General features: G+C 41.9%; 1 protein-coding gene across 2 annotated transcripts in view; it reads left to right on the top strand.

The window, feature by feature from the left end:
• Positions 1–13040, top strand: part of CNTNAP5 (contactin associated protein family member 5) — a gene marked incomplete at both ends in the record, with an annotated part of 850484 nt that overhangs the window by 488357 nt on the left and 349087 nt on the right. For both annotated transcript variants that reach the window (XM_079783016.1, XM_079783015.1), the window contains one exon: positions 5800–5906. In XM_079783016.1, coding sequence (XP_079639142.1) covers positions 5800–5906 — 107 coding nt within the window. The remainder of the gene's footprint in view (positions 1–5799; positions 5907–13040) is intronic.

Below are 13040 nucleotides of genomic sequence, written 5' to 3'. Positions count from 1 at the left end.
AGGCTTCCCTCGCAGCCCCGGCTTAGTCCAGAAGGTCGTCTGGTCTAATTAGCATATTATGCTTTTATTATTATAGATTATGCTACTTATTTCCTCCCAATTAACTGATTGATCGTTGTCATTGACTTCTTCCCCACCAAAAATATTTTTAAGAATGGAGAGCTGCAAGTTCTTAATCAGTGGTCAGCCATGTGAAGCCCCTTTCCCGCATCCTTTAAAGGAGTGGTGCCTTAAGATGTACAATTAGAACTCACTTGTCAGGAGATGGACTGCCCATCTGGTGTGTGGAGAGGGAGGACGACACAGTGCTGAGAGTGCAGGCTGTAGTGACAGGTAGCATGGCTCACATCTGGCTCTGTGAGCTCATACTTGGATAAGGTATGTATACTTGTCTTACATTCTCCATCTATACTATAAAGGAAATAATATATTTAAAGTAACATCTCAGGTGGGATTGTGATTGCATGCCAAAGTTCATTTCAAGCCTTTGGCTATAGGAGAGTCTTAGAAAGTCAGGTGTAGATTGCCTCATGGTGGTGATATTTTGTTAGAGACTAGCCAGGAAATAAATGTTTAGTTAAATATTATTAGGATAATCACAAAGGTCAACACATATTTGTCTGTTAAAGGTAACAGGAATCAATGTGGCCTAGATAGGTAATTTGAATTTCTCAGACTTTTTATCTCATTAAAATCTATCCCAAATTAAACACAGCCTTATCAGGAATGGAAGATGGCTCCTCACAAGAGCTCAAGTTGCATCATTCTCAAGTGTTCTGCTTCTGACCATTCTGGAGACAATTACCTTTGGAAATAAAGTCATTAGTGCCCAGTAACACAGCCCTGACAGCCATGGTAGTCTCAAAAGCCGTGTGTCACTTCCCATCCTTGCCAGCCACGAACGAGAGCCCAGGTGGTGTTCATCTGCCCCCTCACCAGGTTTCCCCCCCTCTGAACTGATCCTCACCTGCGGAGGCACGGAGGCTCTTGTCACTTTCCTCACTGTACTTCCCCAGTGAAAAAAAGTGAGGCTCTTTTGTCTCCACTCACCCCACTCAGCTGTTCAGCCGCAGGCAGGTAATTGTACACAAGTGAAGGCCAGATAGACTGTGTTTACCTGAAGAGGTTTAGCTGAAAGCAGGCAGCTTCCAGTGGTTGTTGCACCTCAGAAATATTTTAATTCATTCATTTATTCATTCTATCAACAATGATTCCTGAGTGGCTACCTGTTTAGTACATTGGTATTCTATGAATAAAGTAGACAACAACCAGTGCCTTTATGGAGTTTACATTCTTTTGTGAAGAGATTGGTAACAAATCATTAAACTTAATGCATCAGCAGAGTATACATGTGTGTGAAGATAGTAAGTGCAAGGACAAAAAGGGGGCTGGGGAAGGAGATTGGAGGTACAGAGTGAGGGAGAGTTGCCACCTAAAATAGCAGGCTGGTGGTAGATCTCTTTGAGAAGGTGCAATTTGGGCAGAGACAAGGTGAGTAGTGGGTCACGTGGACATCCCGGCAGGAGCTTCTGGGCTGAGGTAACTTCTGTGCAAACACTCTGACAAAGGAGCATGTCTGTGCTTTAGGGGCAGTGAGGAGGGCACTGTGGCTGGAACAGATGAAGAGAAGAGAGAATAGGGCGAGTTCAGAGAATTAAAGGGGGTACAGATTGGCAGGAACTGGTAGGTAATTTGAAAGATGTTTCTTTTACCCTGAATAAAACAAGAAGCCATTGGAGGGTTTAATGTGATCTGCCTTAAGTGTTACAAGGACCTCTCTTGCTCTTGCATTGGGAATTGACTGAAGGGATTAAGCTGGAAAGCTGGAAAGAAGTTAGCTGATAATTATAGTTGTTCAGGCAAGAAATGCTGGTGGTTCAAACTAGAGTGGTAGCAGTACAGGTGATAAAAAGTGGTCGAAGGCAGGAGAACTTCTGTGGGCAGAGCCAGAGGGTGTCTCCTGCCTCAGATGCAGGCTCTGAGGGAAGGGAAGGCCCTTCAAGTTACGGGGTCAACACAGTGTAAGCATAAAGTTGCTGTCATCTGATAGTGAATGAAGAATATGGGTAGAAAAGGTGGGGCAGGGCGAGGAGGTAGGAGGTCAGAAATTTAGATTTGGACATGCACAGTTTGAAATATTTGTTAGACACCCAAGTGGAGTTGTGAAGCAAGAAGCTACATTTATGAGTTTGGAATTCTGGAGAGAAGACTGAACTCAAAATATAAACTTGGCAAATAAAGTCATGAGATTGGTTATGACTGTTGTTCTGTATCTGATTTTTGTTTAAGAAAAGCCAAAAGTTTATTATTCTATGGAACTCTCTAAATTATAAGCAAACTGACAGACTACATTTTCTGGAAGTATCTTGAATCACTCTCCTTTCCCAATGCCTTTCTCAGGCCCCTCCCACTCCAGCAGGAAACTCGTGCTCCTTCTCAGTTAAGGCTAACTGAGCGTAGTCACCACCCTGATCATTTTCAAGGAATACCACTGGAGTCATCCTTTCTCCCTGATGGTAATAGAGAGAATTGTGCCAGGATGCTTGAAACTGGGCTGGGGGTTAAATTCTTAGATATGTTTGCCTCTGTGTAGCTCATTCTCCCCTAGCTTGTAAAATAATTTTCCTTCTTTAAAGAGAACCATTGCTGTCTCCCCTGCTGTGCATCAGCCTGTAAAGAGAAACTTTTGTCTCTTCACATTTCCTTGTGTATAACCCAGCACATCACAACACAACAGGGAAGCCACTACCACACACCTGTGCACGCTGGACGGCAAGCGCTGCTGAAGGCCAGGGGCCTCTGTGGACGCTCTTCTTCTCACTTCTTCTCTTACCTCGATTGTCCCCAGCGGTCCTTCTCTTTTGGAAGAATGCTGGTTTGGGGGAAATTTATAAATTCTTACATAAGATGTGTGTATAACTTTTGTCCCTGTTGTATTGATTTTTGTTTTTATTTCTCCTTCCATTCCTCACTCTTTTCAACCTTTGCTTCAATGCCTTCTTTGTCTCCCTTCAAAATGCACACTGTATATTTACACAGGCGGACAGCGCCCAGGGGGGCCGCCCTCTAAGCTTCCTTGGCACACATACTGTACTAGCGTGCCTGCGCTCCTGAGCAGTGCAAAGGAGCTGTGTGCTCAGCTGAACGCTTTCTTTGTTAAACATTGCACACCAAGAGATGGCACATCCACTCAGACCCAGTCAGGTATGCAATCTGTTTAGGATTGTAGAAGGGGCTCAGCATGAGCCTCTCCAGCAGTTTGAATTAAGCACCCTGCATGTGAGACTGACTGCCCCCCGCTTACTGCAGGTCTTTCCCTTTGGTAGCTCGGCGATAGCCCCTTTCTGAGTTCATGGCTTCAGTGCTCAGTTCATACCAAATAGGAGAAAAAGACACAAAACACCAGCTAAAATGAACTGTTAAAAGAATATGGAAACTATACTCATGAAACTGCCCTTTTTAAAGAAGGGAAATAGGGTTATGCATCTTTTATTTTGACTTTACAGATGAGCTCTCCCTATCATAGTGTGTATTGAACAGAGTGAGTCAAGCTCTGAGGCAGCCCTATAGCATTTTTTTTTTTTGTCATTTTAGGGATATTAGGTTTTCCCATAAACAAGTAGTCATTTTCCCTACTGGAATACAACATTGTTTTTTTTTGAGTGGCCATAAAAGACATGAATTTCTATCCAGCATTTTCATTGATATTTTAAATATATATTTATTGATTTCAGAGAGGAAGGGAGAGGGAGAGAGTGATAGAAACATCGGTGATGAGAGAAAATCATTGACTGGCTGCCTCCTGCACGCCCCACACTGGAGACCGAGCCCAAAAACCAGGCATGTGCCTTGATTGAGAATCAACCATGACTTCTTGGTTCATAGGTCGACGCTCAATCACTGAGCAGCTCCAGCAGGGCTAAACTGAGTTTATTAATATGTCAATACAAAGGCCTGTGTGAGGCTTATTAAAGATGCACTCAAGGTGTGGGTGGGCATCCATAGGCTAGCTGCCAGGCACTCCATCAGGGCACACCCAGAGGCAGAGCTCCTTGATTATGTAACTTGCCACAGCACAAGGTTCGTGGGGGGTGAGGACTCTGGTTCATCTGAGTGACAAGCGTATTTCTTTTATTTTCCACCGAGACCTGGAGCTGGAAATAAAAACCAAGAAGAAGGATAACATTTGAAGCAGGAGAGGGATCACTTTTTTGGCTTGTTTACTTATTTATTGTTTGGCTTCGTGGACATATTCCTAGCAAAATTACTGGGTCCTATTTTCCCCCTGTTCTTTAAGCCATAGCTGGATACCAAGGAGTTACCAATAAGCTCTTCCCAAACATAAGCCCTGTCAGCACAATTGAGCGTTTGCTGTGCTGAGCAGAATTTTTCTAATAATACGTCTGAACATATGCAGGAATATTAGTTTCTGGGCTTTGAAACAATCACTGCTGGAGGGTTTCTTACCTATACAGGACATTCAAGGTAATCACACGCTCAGTGGCTGCACAATAAATGCTTTTACTGCATTAGGCCACTTCGGTTACTTCATTGCTCCCACCCTCTCCATTTAAATCCAGGGGATGTTTTCAAGATTTCAGTATTTATCATTGCTTTTACTCTTAATTTGATTCATTACAAATATGATGCACTTGCCAGCTTATCTCTTAGTAGTAACAGGACCTGCAGTGTCAAGATTTTAATTCATGTATATACAAGGCGAAGAGAATTATCCAAAGGCACTGTGTAGCAAATGTGTGGAGCTGGGATCAAACTCAGGAATGCGTGACCTTAAAGTCCAAGATCTCTGTTCAGAAGAAAAATAAACATTGTCTTCACTCTCATTAGACCAAGGGACACTTAACCTTTGTTTTCCTATCATTTTTGCAACATAAAGTGTTTTTCTTATTTTGTTGTGGCCATGCTTTACAGCTTGAATTTTCGCTTAATCCGGTCCCAGTCCATTATTATCCCATTTGCTAACATCATTTGTAGTAGCTTTATGATAGCACATTAATTTTATGTACTACAACTTTCCTAAGAAATTTTCTAATCTTGAACACTTAGCTTGATTCATCATGACATCATTGTGAATAATGATAAGTAGCGTGCATAATTTCCATATTTTAAAATATATCCTAAAGATAGAGCTATTTAAGTGTGATTGCTGGGTCAAATTATGTGAATGTTTCAGAGAATTTTTAACATGTGTGGTGAAAAGATTTTTTAGAAGAGTTACACTGTTTCCAGTATAACCTAGTAAAAGCCTCATTGTAAGTGTGATATTGGCACTTTAAAAATGATATAATTTTTTGCATGTTAAATGAGCAGGTACATCTTTTAAAATTTCATGTTGCTTTTTAAAAGTAGTTGTTTAAAATAGATTCCTGACCAACCCCAAAAAGAGAAATGTGGGGTCAGTGGCCACAATTATCTACACATCCCCTCTTTTCTTTAAAAATGCAAAACCTTTCCAACATATGAAATTACAAACTTTGCACATTTTGTTCTGTGGAAAATGAAAAGCCTTAAGATTCTGACTACTTCATAGTAACTTCAAGTCAATGAGATTTTGCCCTAGTGTTGAAATCCTTAATTGCCTAAATCAGCTCAAAGTCATTATTGCCCAATAATTCCACCCACTTCTTATGGTAAATCACAGTTTTTATTTTGATGGATTGAAGACTGTTTAGGTAGAGGAGTGTAGCTGACCAATTTACTCTATTAATTCATGCAGGTAGATATTTATTTTTCTCTTTATTTCAGCTGATTTGGTTGTTCTACTTTATCTCCTATTAGGTGTTTGCCAAACTACTGTGAACACGGAGGAAGCTGTTCCCAGTCTTGGGCCACCTTCTATTGTAACTGCAGTGACACAGGATACCTTGGCCCCACCTGCCATCACCGTGAGTAGATCCGTGGTTTCCATAATAGAGTGGGCAAAACTCCAGGAACCAGATTGCCTTCATGATGTAGTCAGCATGGGGAAGGCACTTGTCATTCATTCATTCAACATGCATTTCTTGAGATAATACAATATGCCAAACCTTGTGGTGGGCATGGAGGATCCATGGATATAAGCTATATTCTCATGGAATTGTGGCCTACCAGGAAGACAGACAGGAATGGGAAATGCTGTGGTACAGGCAAGACAAGGGGCCACAGGTGCATAGAGGTGCATAGAGGTGAGGTATTAAGTCAACTGTGTTGTCTTGGTGGACTGAGTTGTACTGTGATAAACAACCCAACATCTCAGTGGCCTAAGTGGCCAGCAGTTGTGCCATGTCTACGTGATATGCTCATCACACATGGGCAGAGGGCCCTCGCTCACATTGTCTGCATTCTGGGATGCTGACAGAGGCTCCCTCCTCTGGAACTTTGTCATGGCATGAAGAAGGAAGCACAGGGAAACATGTGCCAGTTTTTTTAATCTTCTACTTGTAAGTGGCTAACAGGACTTCTATTCATATGGGCAAACTTAAATTCAAGAGGGAAGGAAATGCCACCGTATCAGGAGATCTGACACAGCAGAACCAACATATTGGTAATAAGTACCGATGGCCATATGTCAGTGTTTGGGAGGCTTCAAATAGAAAGCTTGAACCGAACTTGTGGTGGACTATGTTAGGAAAAAATGGAAAAGGAAACTGAATCTGCAAGTAGTTTTTTTTGCTTTGTTTTGTTTTTTGCTGGAGGATTGGGTGGGTGGAATTTCTCCATCACGAGTGGGAGAAAAGTAAATTTCTAAGACTGGCACAGGAGAATGAGTGGTTTTTATTGGCATGGAATTATAATTCTTGTTTTCCAATGCCCCATTGTCTTTAAGCCAGTCCTGGAAAATATGCAGTTGAGGGTTCAGTAGAGCTAAAAGCAGGGGCAGTGTCCAGAGTCCCCGTGCCATGGTAGAGTTGAGTCTGATGTAGCATCAGTACAGTTTCAACCCTGATAAAGATGTAAGTCCAAGCTGCCTAATTTTTGGCCAAATTTCATGCAATCATTTCTATTGTTTTTAAAGCTTATTCTATTCACTTTTCTAAAGTAATTTAACAATCTTTTAAAGAGTCCATCCTATGAATGATATTCTACTTTAATACTCTCCATCCACCAGCTTAAAAATAGAATGTTTTAGCTTTAAGAAAATAAAATTGATGGAACACTGTCAAGCTGAACAATCAACAGGCCAAGCTCATCAATACCATCGTTTTACTATCTTCCCATTCTCCTTCAGTGTTTACACTGTGGGCTGCAACACTAAACCCCCCCCCCCCCGTGTTTCCTTCTGGAGACCCTGCCAGGACAAAAAAGCAGCACTTTGGTGACTGAGGTTGGACAAGCACACTTTGGATGCCTGTGTAATTTCAAGAATTTGTCCTTCCTCTAAAAAATCCCTGCCACCCACCAACTCTCATTGGGTAAGAACCATCGTTTTGAATCATTTGGTAAACCAAGTGAATCAAACTTGCTTTCATGCCTTTAGCAAGAATGTGTGTCACATGTGGGGCATTAGCGATACAAGCTGCCAAAGGGAAGAAAACATCACATAGGACACCTCATGAAAACAAAACAAGGAAGTGCAAGATTCTGCTGTTGTGGAACCGGCAATGTTCTTGGTATGTTAGGCACATTTTCTTAAAGCAATCATTTACAGTCAGAACAGTAAATATAAAGTCTTCAAAATTTTTAAAATTGATAATTTCTTGAGTGTTCTCTTAGTATGTTGCCTTTTTAAGCTTTTCAGGGTTAGTTTATTTTATTTATTTTTTCATTATGAATTCGTTCCAATAAATGTGAACCAATAGGGCTGACTTAAAATAGATAGGATAAACGTTTTTAGCCCTTGTGCTCCTGGGTGAGGTGAAGACGTGTTCAATGGACTCTCTGAGAAGTGGAAAAATGAGAATTCTGAGCCTTTAGACACAGTGGGTTGCTGTGGAAAGTTGATATATCACAATTCCATTTCAATATTCTTTCCCCATTATCTGATGATACATAAAAAACTTGGGTATGCAAGTTAGGTTACTTTACAAATGCACCTTGTGCAAAACCACCTATGTAAGAAAAAGATGATGAATATGTGGGCAATTTTTATCCAATCTGTGGCAGCTTCCCCATATAAGGAGAGGACATTAGATCATTGTTTCCTGTGGGCTTCCATTGAACTCTACTATATCTGGACTGTCAGTTGTTTTTGGTTAGAAATTTCCTTATCTAAGTTGTATCCTCTTCTCCAGAACAGTAACGAAAGGTAAAATAATGTTAGCCATTCAACACAAGCCCTGGCAACCCAACCAATGTTCATGACCATCAGACCACCAAAGACAGTTACCATGGTTATTGGTCTTATACAGTGTGCAAGTTTAGAAGCTGTGTACTTGAAGCCAAACTTCTACGTACTCAGGGAATGTCTTGGTCATGATATATCATGTCCACCTTATTACAAATCCAAGGTAAGATTGAAAGAAAGATGTTTTTTATTATGCACAGATCGGTCCACAACATGATAATCTGAGATGGTATTATTACCATACTAGAGGCCCAGTGCACAAAATTTGTTCACTTGGGGGAGGGGGTAGTCCCTCAGCCCAGCCTGTGCCCTCTCGCAATCCTGGACCCCCGAGGAATGTAGCAGTGCACGAAGCAGCAGGTGGCCAGGCAGGAGCCAGAACCGGGGCAGGCACCATGCTGCTCATGCTCATCCTTGTCAGCCGAGCCTGCGCTGACACCACTTGGTAGTGCTGCCGCGGAGTTGGGAGAGGCTCCTGCTGTTGCAGTTGCGCTCGCCAGCCATGAGCCCAGCTTCTGGCTGAGCAGCACTTCCCCTGTGGGAGTGCACTGACCACCAGGGGGCAGCTCCTGTGTTGAGCATTGCCCCCTGGTGGTCAGTGCGCATCATAGTGACTGGTCGAACAGTCGTTCCCGTCATTTCACTGTAATGGTTGCTTAGGCTTTTATTTATATAGATTATATTCAAAATTTCCAGTGAGCACTTTGTGCTTATTTTTTTAAACCCACATGTCTTATTGTTTTCTTGAACTAGTCTTAGAAACACGGCATTATTGAGTCAAAGATTATGAACAGTTTTAAGGATCTTGATTCATATTGCCTACTTACTCTCTTAAAACTTTACTATAGTTTATGATCTCATTAATATTTTCTGACAACTTGTTTTACCTTCTCTGTTTAACATGTACTTTTACTAAAGTATTTGCATATTGAAGTGGAAATTATTTTTGACTGTCATGGTGAGTTCCAGATAAAGCAAAGTTTTGTTTTGTTTTTTAGATGACTTGTATAATAAGAATAAGATTGTTTCCACATAATCTTATTTTATCATTCAACAATACTTCTTAAAACACATCTGGTGTCAGTAACAATGCATTTTATTATTAGTCTCATAGTGAGTGAATTCAATACATGACACAAGTACTTATTTATTATCCGTGTGTCTCCTGTTGAGTGGGACGTTCCTTGATCTTCTCACTAGTTCTGTCTGATGACAGTCACCATTTCTCAGCCTTTGCTAATCCCTTTCATAGTGCATCCTCTCTGACACCCTGATAATGCCTTTAGCTCCCTTCTCAGCTTGGCAAGAGGATGTCAACTTTTTTTTTTTCCTCTTAAGCCTGATATAGTGCTTCTCCCATTGGGCAGTCAATAGCCAGGTATTGATTGGAAGCATATCAATATGTCTGGCTATCATGCCCTACAGTCATCACAGAGGAATAACACTTTTGCTGTTTCAATAGTAGGTAAATGGTCCTCTAACTGCATGGCATTTTATGGTTGGAACCAAAGGTTGGAGGGGGTGGGGATTTTGCTAAGTGGGTTTGTTTGTTTGTTTGTTTGTTTATAAAGTATATTTATTGTTGAAAGTATCCCCACAGATGCCCCCTTTGATTTTTTCCCATTGATTCCCTCCACCCAGCACTCGCCCCCACACCAGGCCTTTACCACACTATTGTCTGTGTCCATGGACTATGCATCTGTGCATATAAATTCCCTTGTTAATCATTCCCCACTCCCCTCAACCCCTGCTTTCTCTCTGAAATTTGTCAGTCTGTTCCATGCTTCTATGTCTCGATCTATTTTGTTCATCAGTTTAAAAGCATCACTCATATCTCTTAGCTCACGTCAACTCATATTCTGAAATTATTCCGTGAGTTTCCCATTAAGATGTAAATAGATGCTTAACTCTGAAGGTTATCAGCAGATGTTCCCAGCTGCAAGTAGACACCTAAAAAAGAACAGAAAGGCCAGTAATGTATTGTTGAGTCCACACCCTGCTTTATTTTATGACATTAACCACAGTTTTTTTGTGTCATTATTTTTATTCATGTTAACTCTCTATTGAGACAATAAACTCCTTTAGGGAAGTAACTGTGTCTTATTTATATTGGTACTAACTGTTTCAGAGGATTGGTGACATAGAGGGCATATTATATATTTGATGAAATAGACAATTAAGCAGAAAATAATAATTTGGTGGGCTATTAGACAGGGACTTCATCAGGACAGGATGATGTGTGAATCTTATATTTAAAAGACTTGTCTAATCCCTGAAACATAGTATAAATCTGCTGTTGGCTATACATACACATAGATAAATGAGATAAATGCATGCAGTTATGTCAAGTTAATGGGGTAAGGGCACTGTCAATTTCTGTGGAAGGTGAAAAGTTTTCAGAATAATTGACCTTTTAGCAGAGACTTAAAGGATGAGAGAGAACAAGAGAAGTAGATGTAAGAGTGAGCAGCATGTACAATACCAGAGGGGCATGAAGGATCCTGCAGCAAAGAGGGAGCTTTGAGATGCCCAGTATAGCTAAACTCTGCATAGAAATGGAGGAAGGTACAGAGGCAGAGAATGAAGCCAAACTAGAGATAAATTGAGAAGAAGCTTGCTTCTCGCTGAACATCTAGAAGCAGACACAGTTTGTTAGTTTGACTTTAATGCTGGAATTGACTTCCTAATATTTATTTTGTTGTTTGCTTTTTTGTTTATTGGCTTCTTTTTGGAAATATAACGGATGTTTTTATTGAGCATGCACTAAGTTGAGAGGTATGGATGAAAGACAGTGTTATTTGTTGGTAATTGTTGAATGACTAGATAGGTTTTTACAATTGTATGGGTAGCAAATAAGGAGAGTTAGCAATTAAGAAAGATGCGATACGACTTGAAAGACACATCTAAAATTGGACATAACTCTTGAAAACAAATCAGATGCAGAAGAAAGAAGGATGACTGTTAGATTTTTAGATTGGAAAACTTCCTGAATGGACATGGTGACTACGTTCTCAGGTCTGTCTGAGAATGATGGTCTAATGTCAAATCCAGGCCAACAACTTACAAGACATATAACTCAGAGCAGTTGTGTGGGTTCTATGTGCTTCATCTTCCTCATTTGTGATATGGGCTAATAATAACGTCAACCTAGAAGGGATATCATGAGCGTTTAATAAAATAATCTGTGTATTTAGTTGTGTTCCTGTCAAACGCTGTCTTCAGTTCAGTTTGGGATGCAGTGTTTGCATGGAGAGATGCTCACTGGGCAAAAGTAACTGGAAAGCCCCAAAGAAAAGTCCAGGTAAAGACCAGACTTGCTGGGTATATGGGTGCTGAAGTCTTTTGAGCATATGAGGTGTGATAGGCCAAGGGTGGAACCTGCAATGTCACATTTTAAGGGACTCAAGAAGATACATCTGAGACACAACTAAAAAGGAATGGTAAGGGAGAAAAATAGAACAATAAAGCAGTAAAAATCTAACAAGAAGAAGGAAAGTTTTCAAGAATCCTATTTAATAAAAGAGTAATATGCAAATTAATCATCACTCCACTACACCCACAAGCCAATCAGGAGCAAGTATGCAAATTAACCAAACCAAGATGGCTGCAGCCACAGAGAGAGCAGGAGGCTTGGGTTTCCCTGGCAATGGAGGAAGCCAAGCTTTCCGCATACCCTGGCCGGCCCAGGCCTCCACTCAAAGCTACAAAGTTTCAATTATAGAAAATAAATAAATCCCAACAAAAATGGCTGTGGCCATGGAGAGAGCAGGAAGCTTGGGTTTCCCTGGTGATGGAGAAAGCCAAGCTTCCTGCAGCCCTGGCTGGCCATGGACTCCACTCAAGGCTACAAAGTTTTAATTATAGAAGATAAATAAATCCCAGATACCAGGGCCTCCACTTGGGTTGCCAGGGGGCATGGCCGGCCTGCAAACCACAACAGGCCCCTCGCCCAGGCCGCCCCACACCCCAAGGGAACCACCACCCTTATCTGTGACCCCCTTCAGAGCAAACCAGCTGGCCCCCACCTGTGTACCAGGCCTCTATCCTATCTAATAAAAGAGTAATATGCAAATTGACCATAATTCCAAAACACAAGATGGCTGCCCCCATGTGGACACAAGATGGCTGCCACAAGATGGCCAGCAGGAGAGGGCAGTTGGGAGGGACCAAGCCTGCAAGGGAGGGCAGTTGGGGGTGATAAAGCCTGCAGGGGAGGGCAGTTAGGGGTGACCAGGCAAGCAGAGGAGGAAAGTTGGGGGCAACTGGGCCTGAAGGGGAGGGCAGTTAGGGGTGACCAGGCCTGCAAGGGAGGGCAGTTAGGGGCAAACAGGCTGGCAGGGGAGCAGTTAGGCATCAATCAGGCTGGAAGGGTAGTGGTTAGGGGGTGACCGGGCTGGCAGGCAGAAGCAGTTAGGGGCAATCAGGAAGGCAGGCAGGTGAGCAGTTGGGAGCCAGCAGTCCTGGATTGTGAGAGGGATGTCCGACTGCCCGTTTAGGCCCGATCCCAGTGGGATCGGGCCTAAACGGGCAGTCGGACATCCCTCGAGGGGTCCCAGATTAGAGAGGGTACAGGCTGGGCTGAGGGACACTCCCCTCCATGCATGAATTTCATGCACCGGGCCTCTAGTAGATTATAAACACAAATGCCCAAATGATATCCCCAAGTGATATATGAAGATGAGTTAATCAACATGATTGGTGATTATTGAATGACCAGATAGGTTTTTTAAAAAAAAAATTGGAGAAAACCCAATAA

This window comes from Cnephaeus nilssonii (genome assembly GCF_951640355.1).
Source record: "Cnephaeus nilssonii genome assembly, chromosome: 10".
NCBI classification, from domain to species: domain Eukaryota; kingdom Metazoa; phylum Chordata; class Mammalia; order Chiroptera; family Vespertilionidae; genus Cnephaeus; species Cnephaeus nilssonii.
Note: the sequence above shows the minus strand (reverse complement) of the source record. Positions and strands in the feature narration are given on the sequence as shown.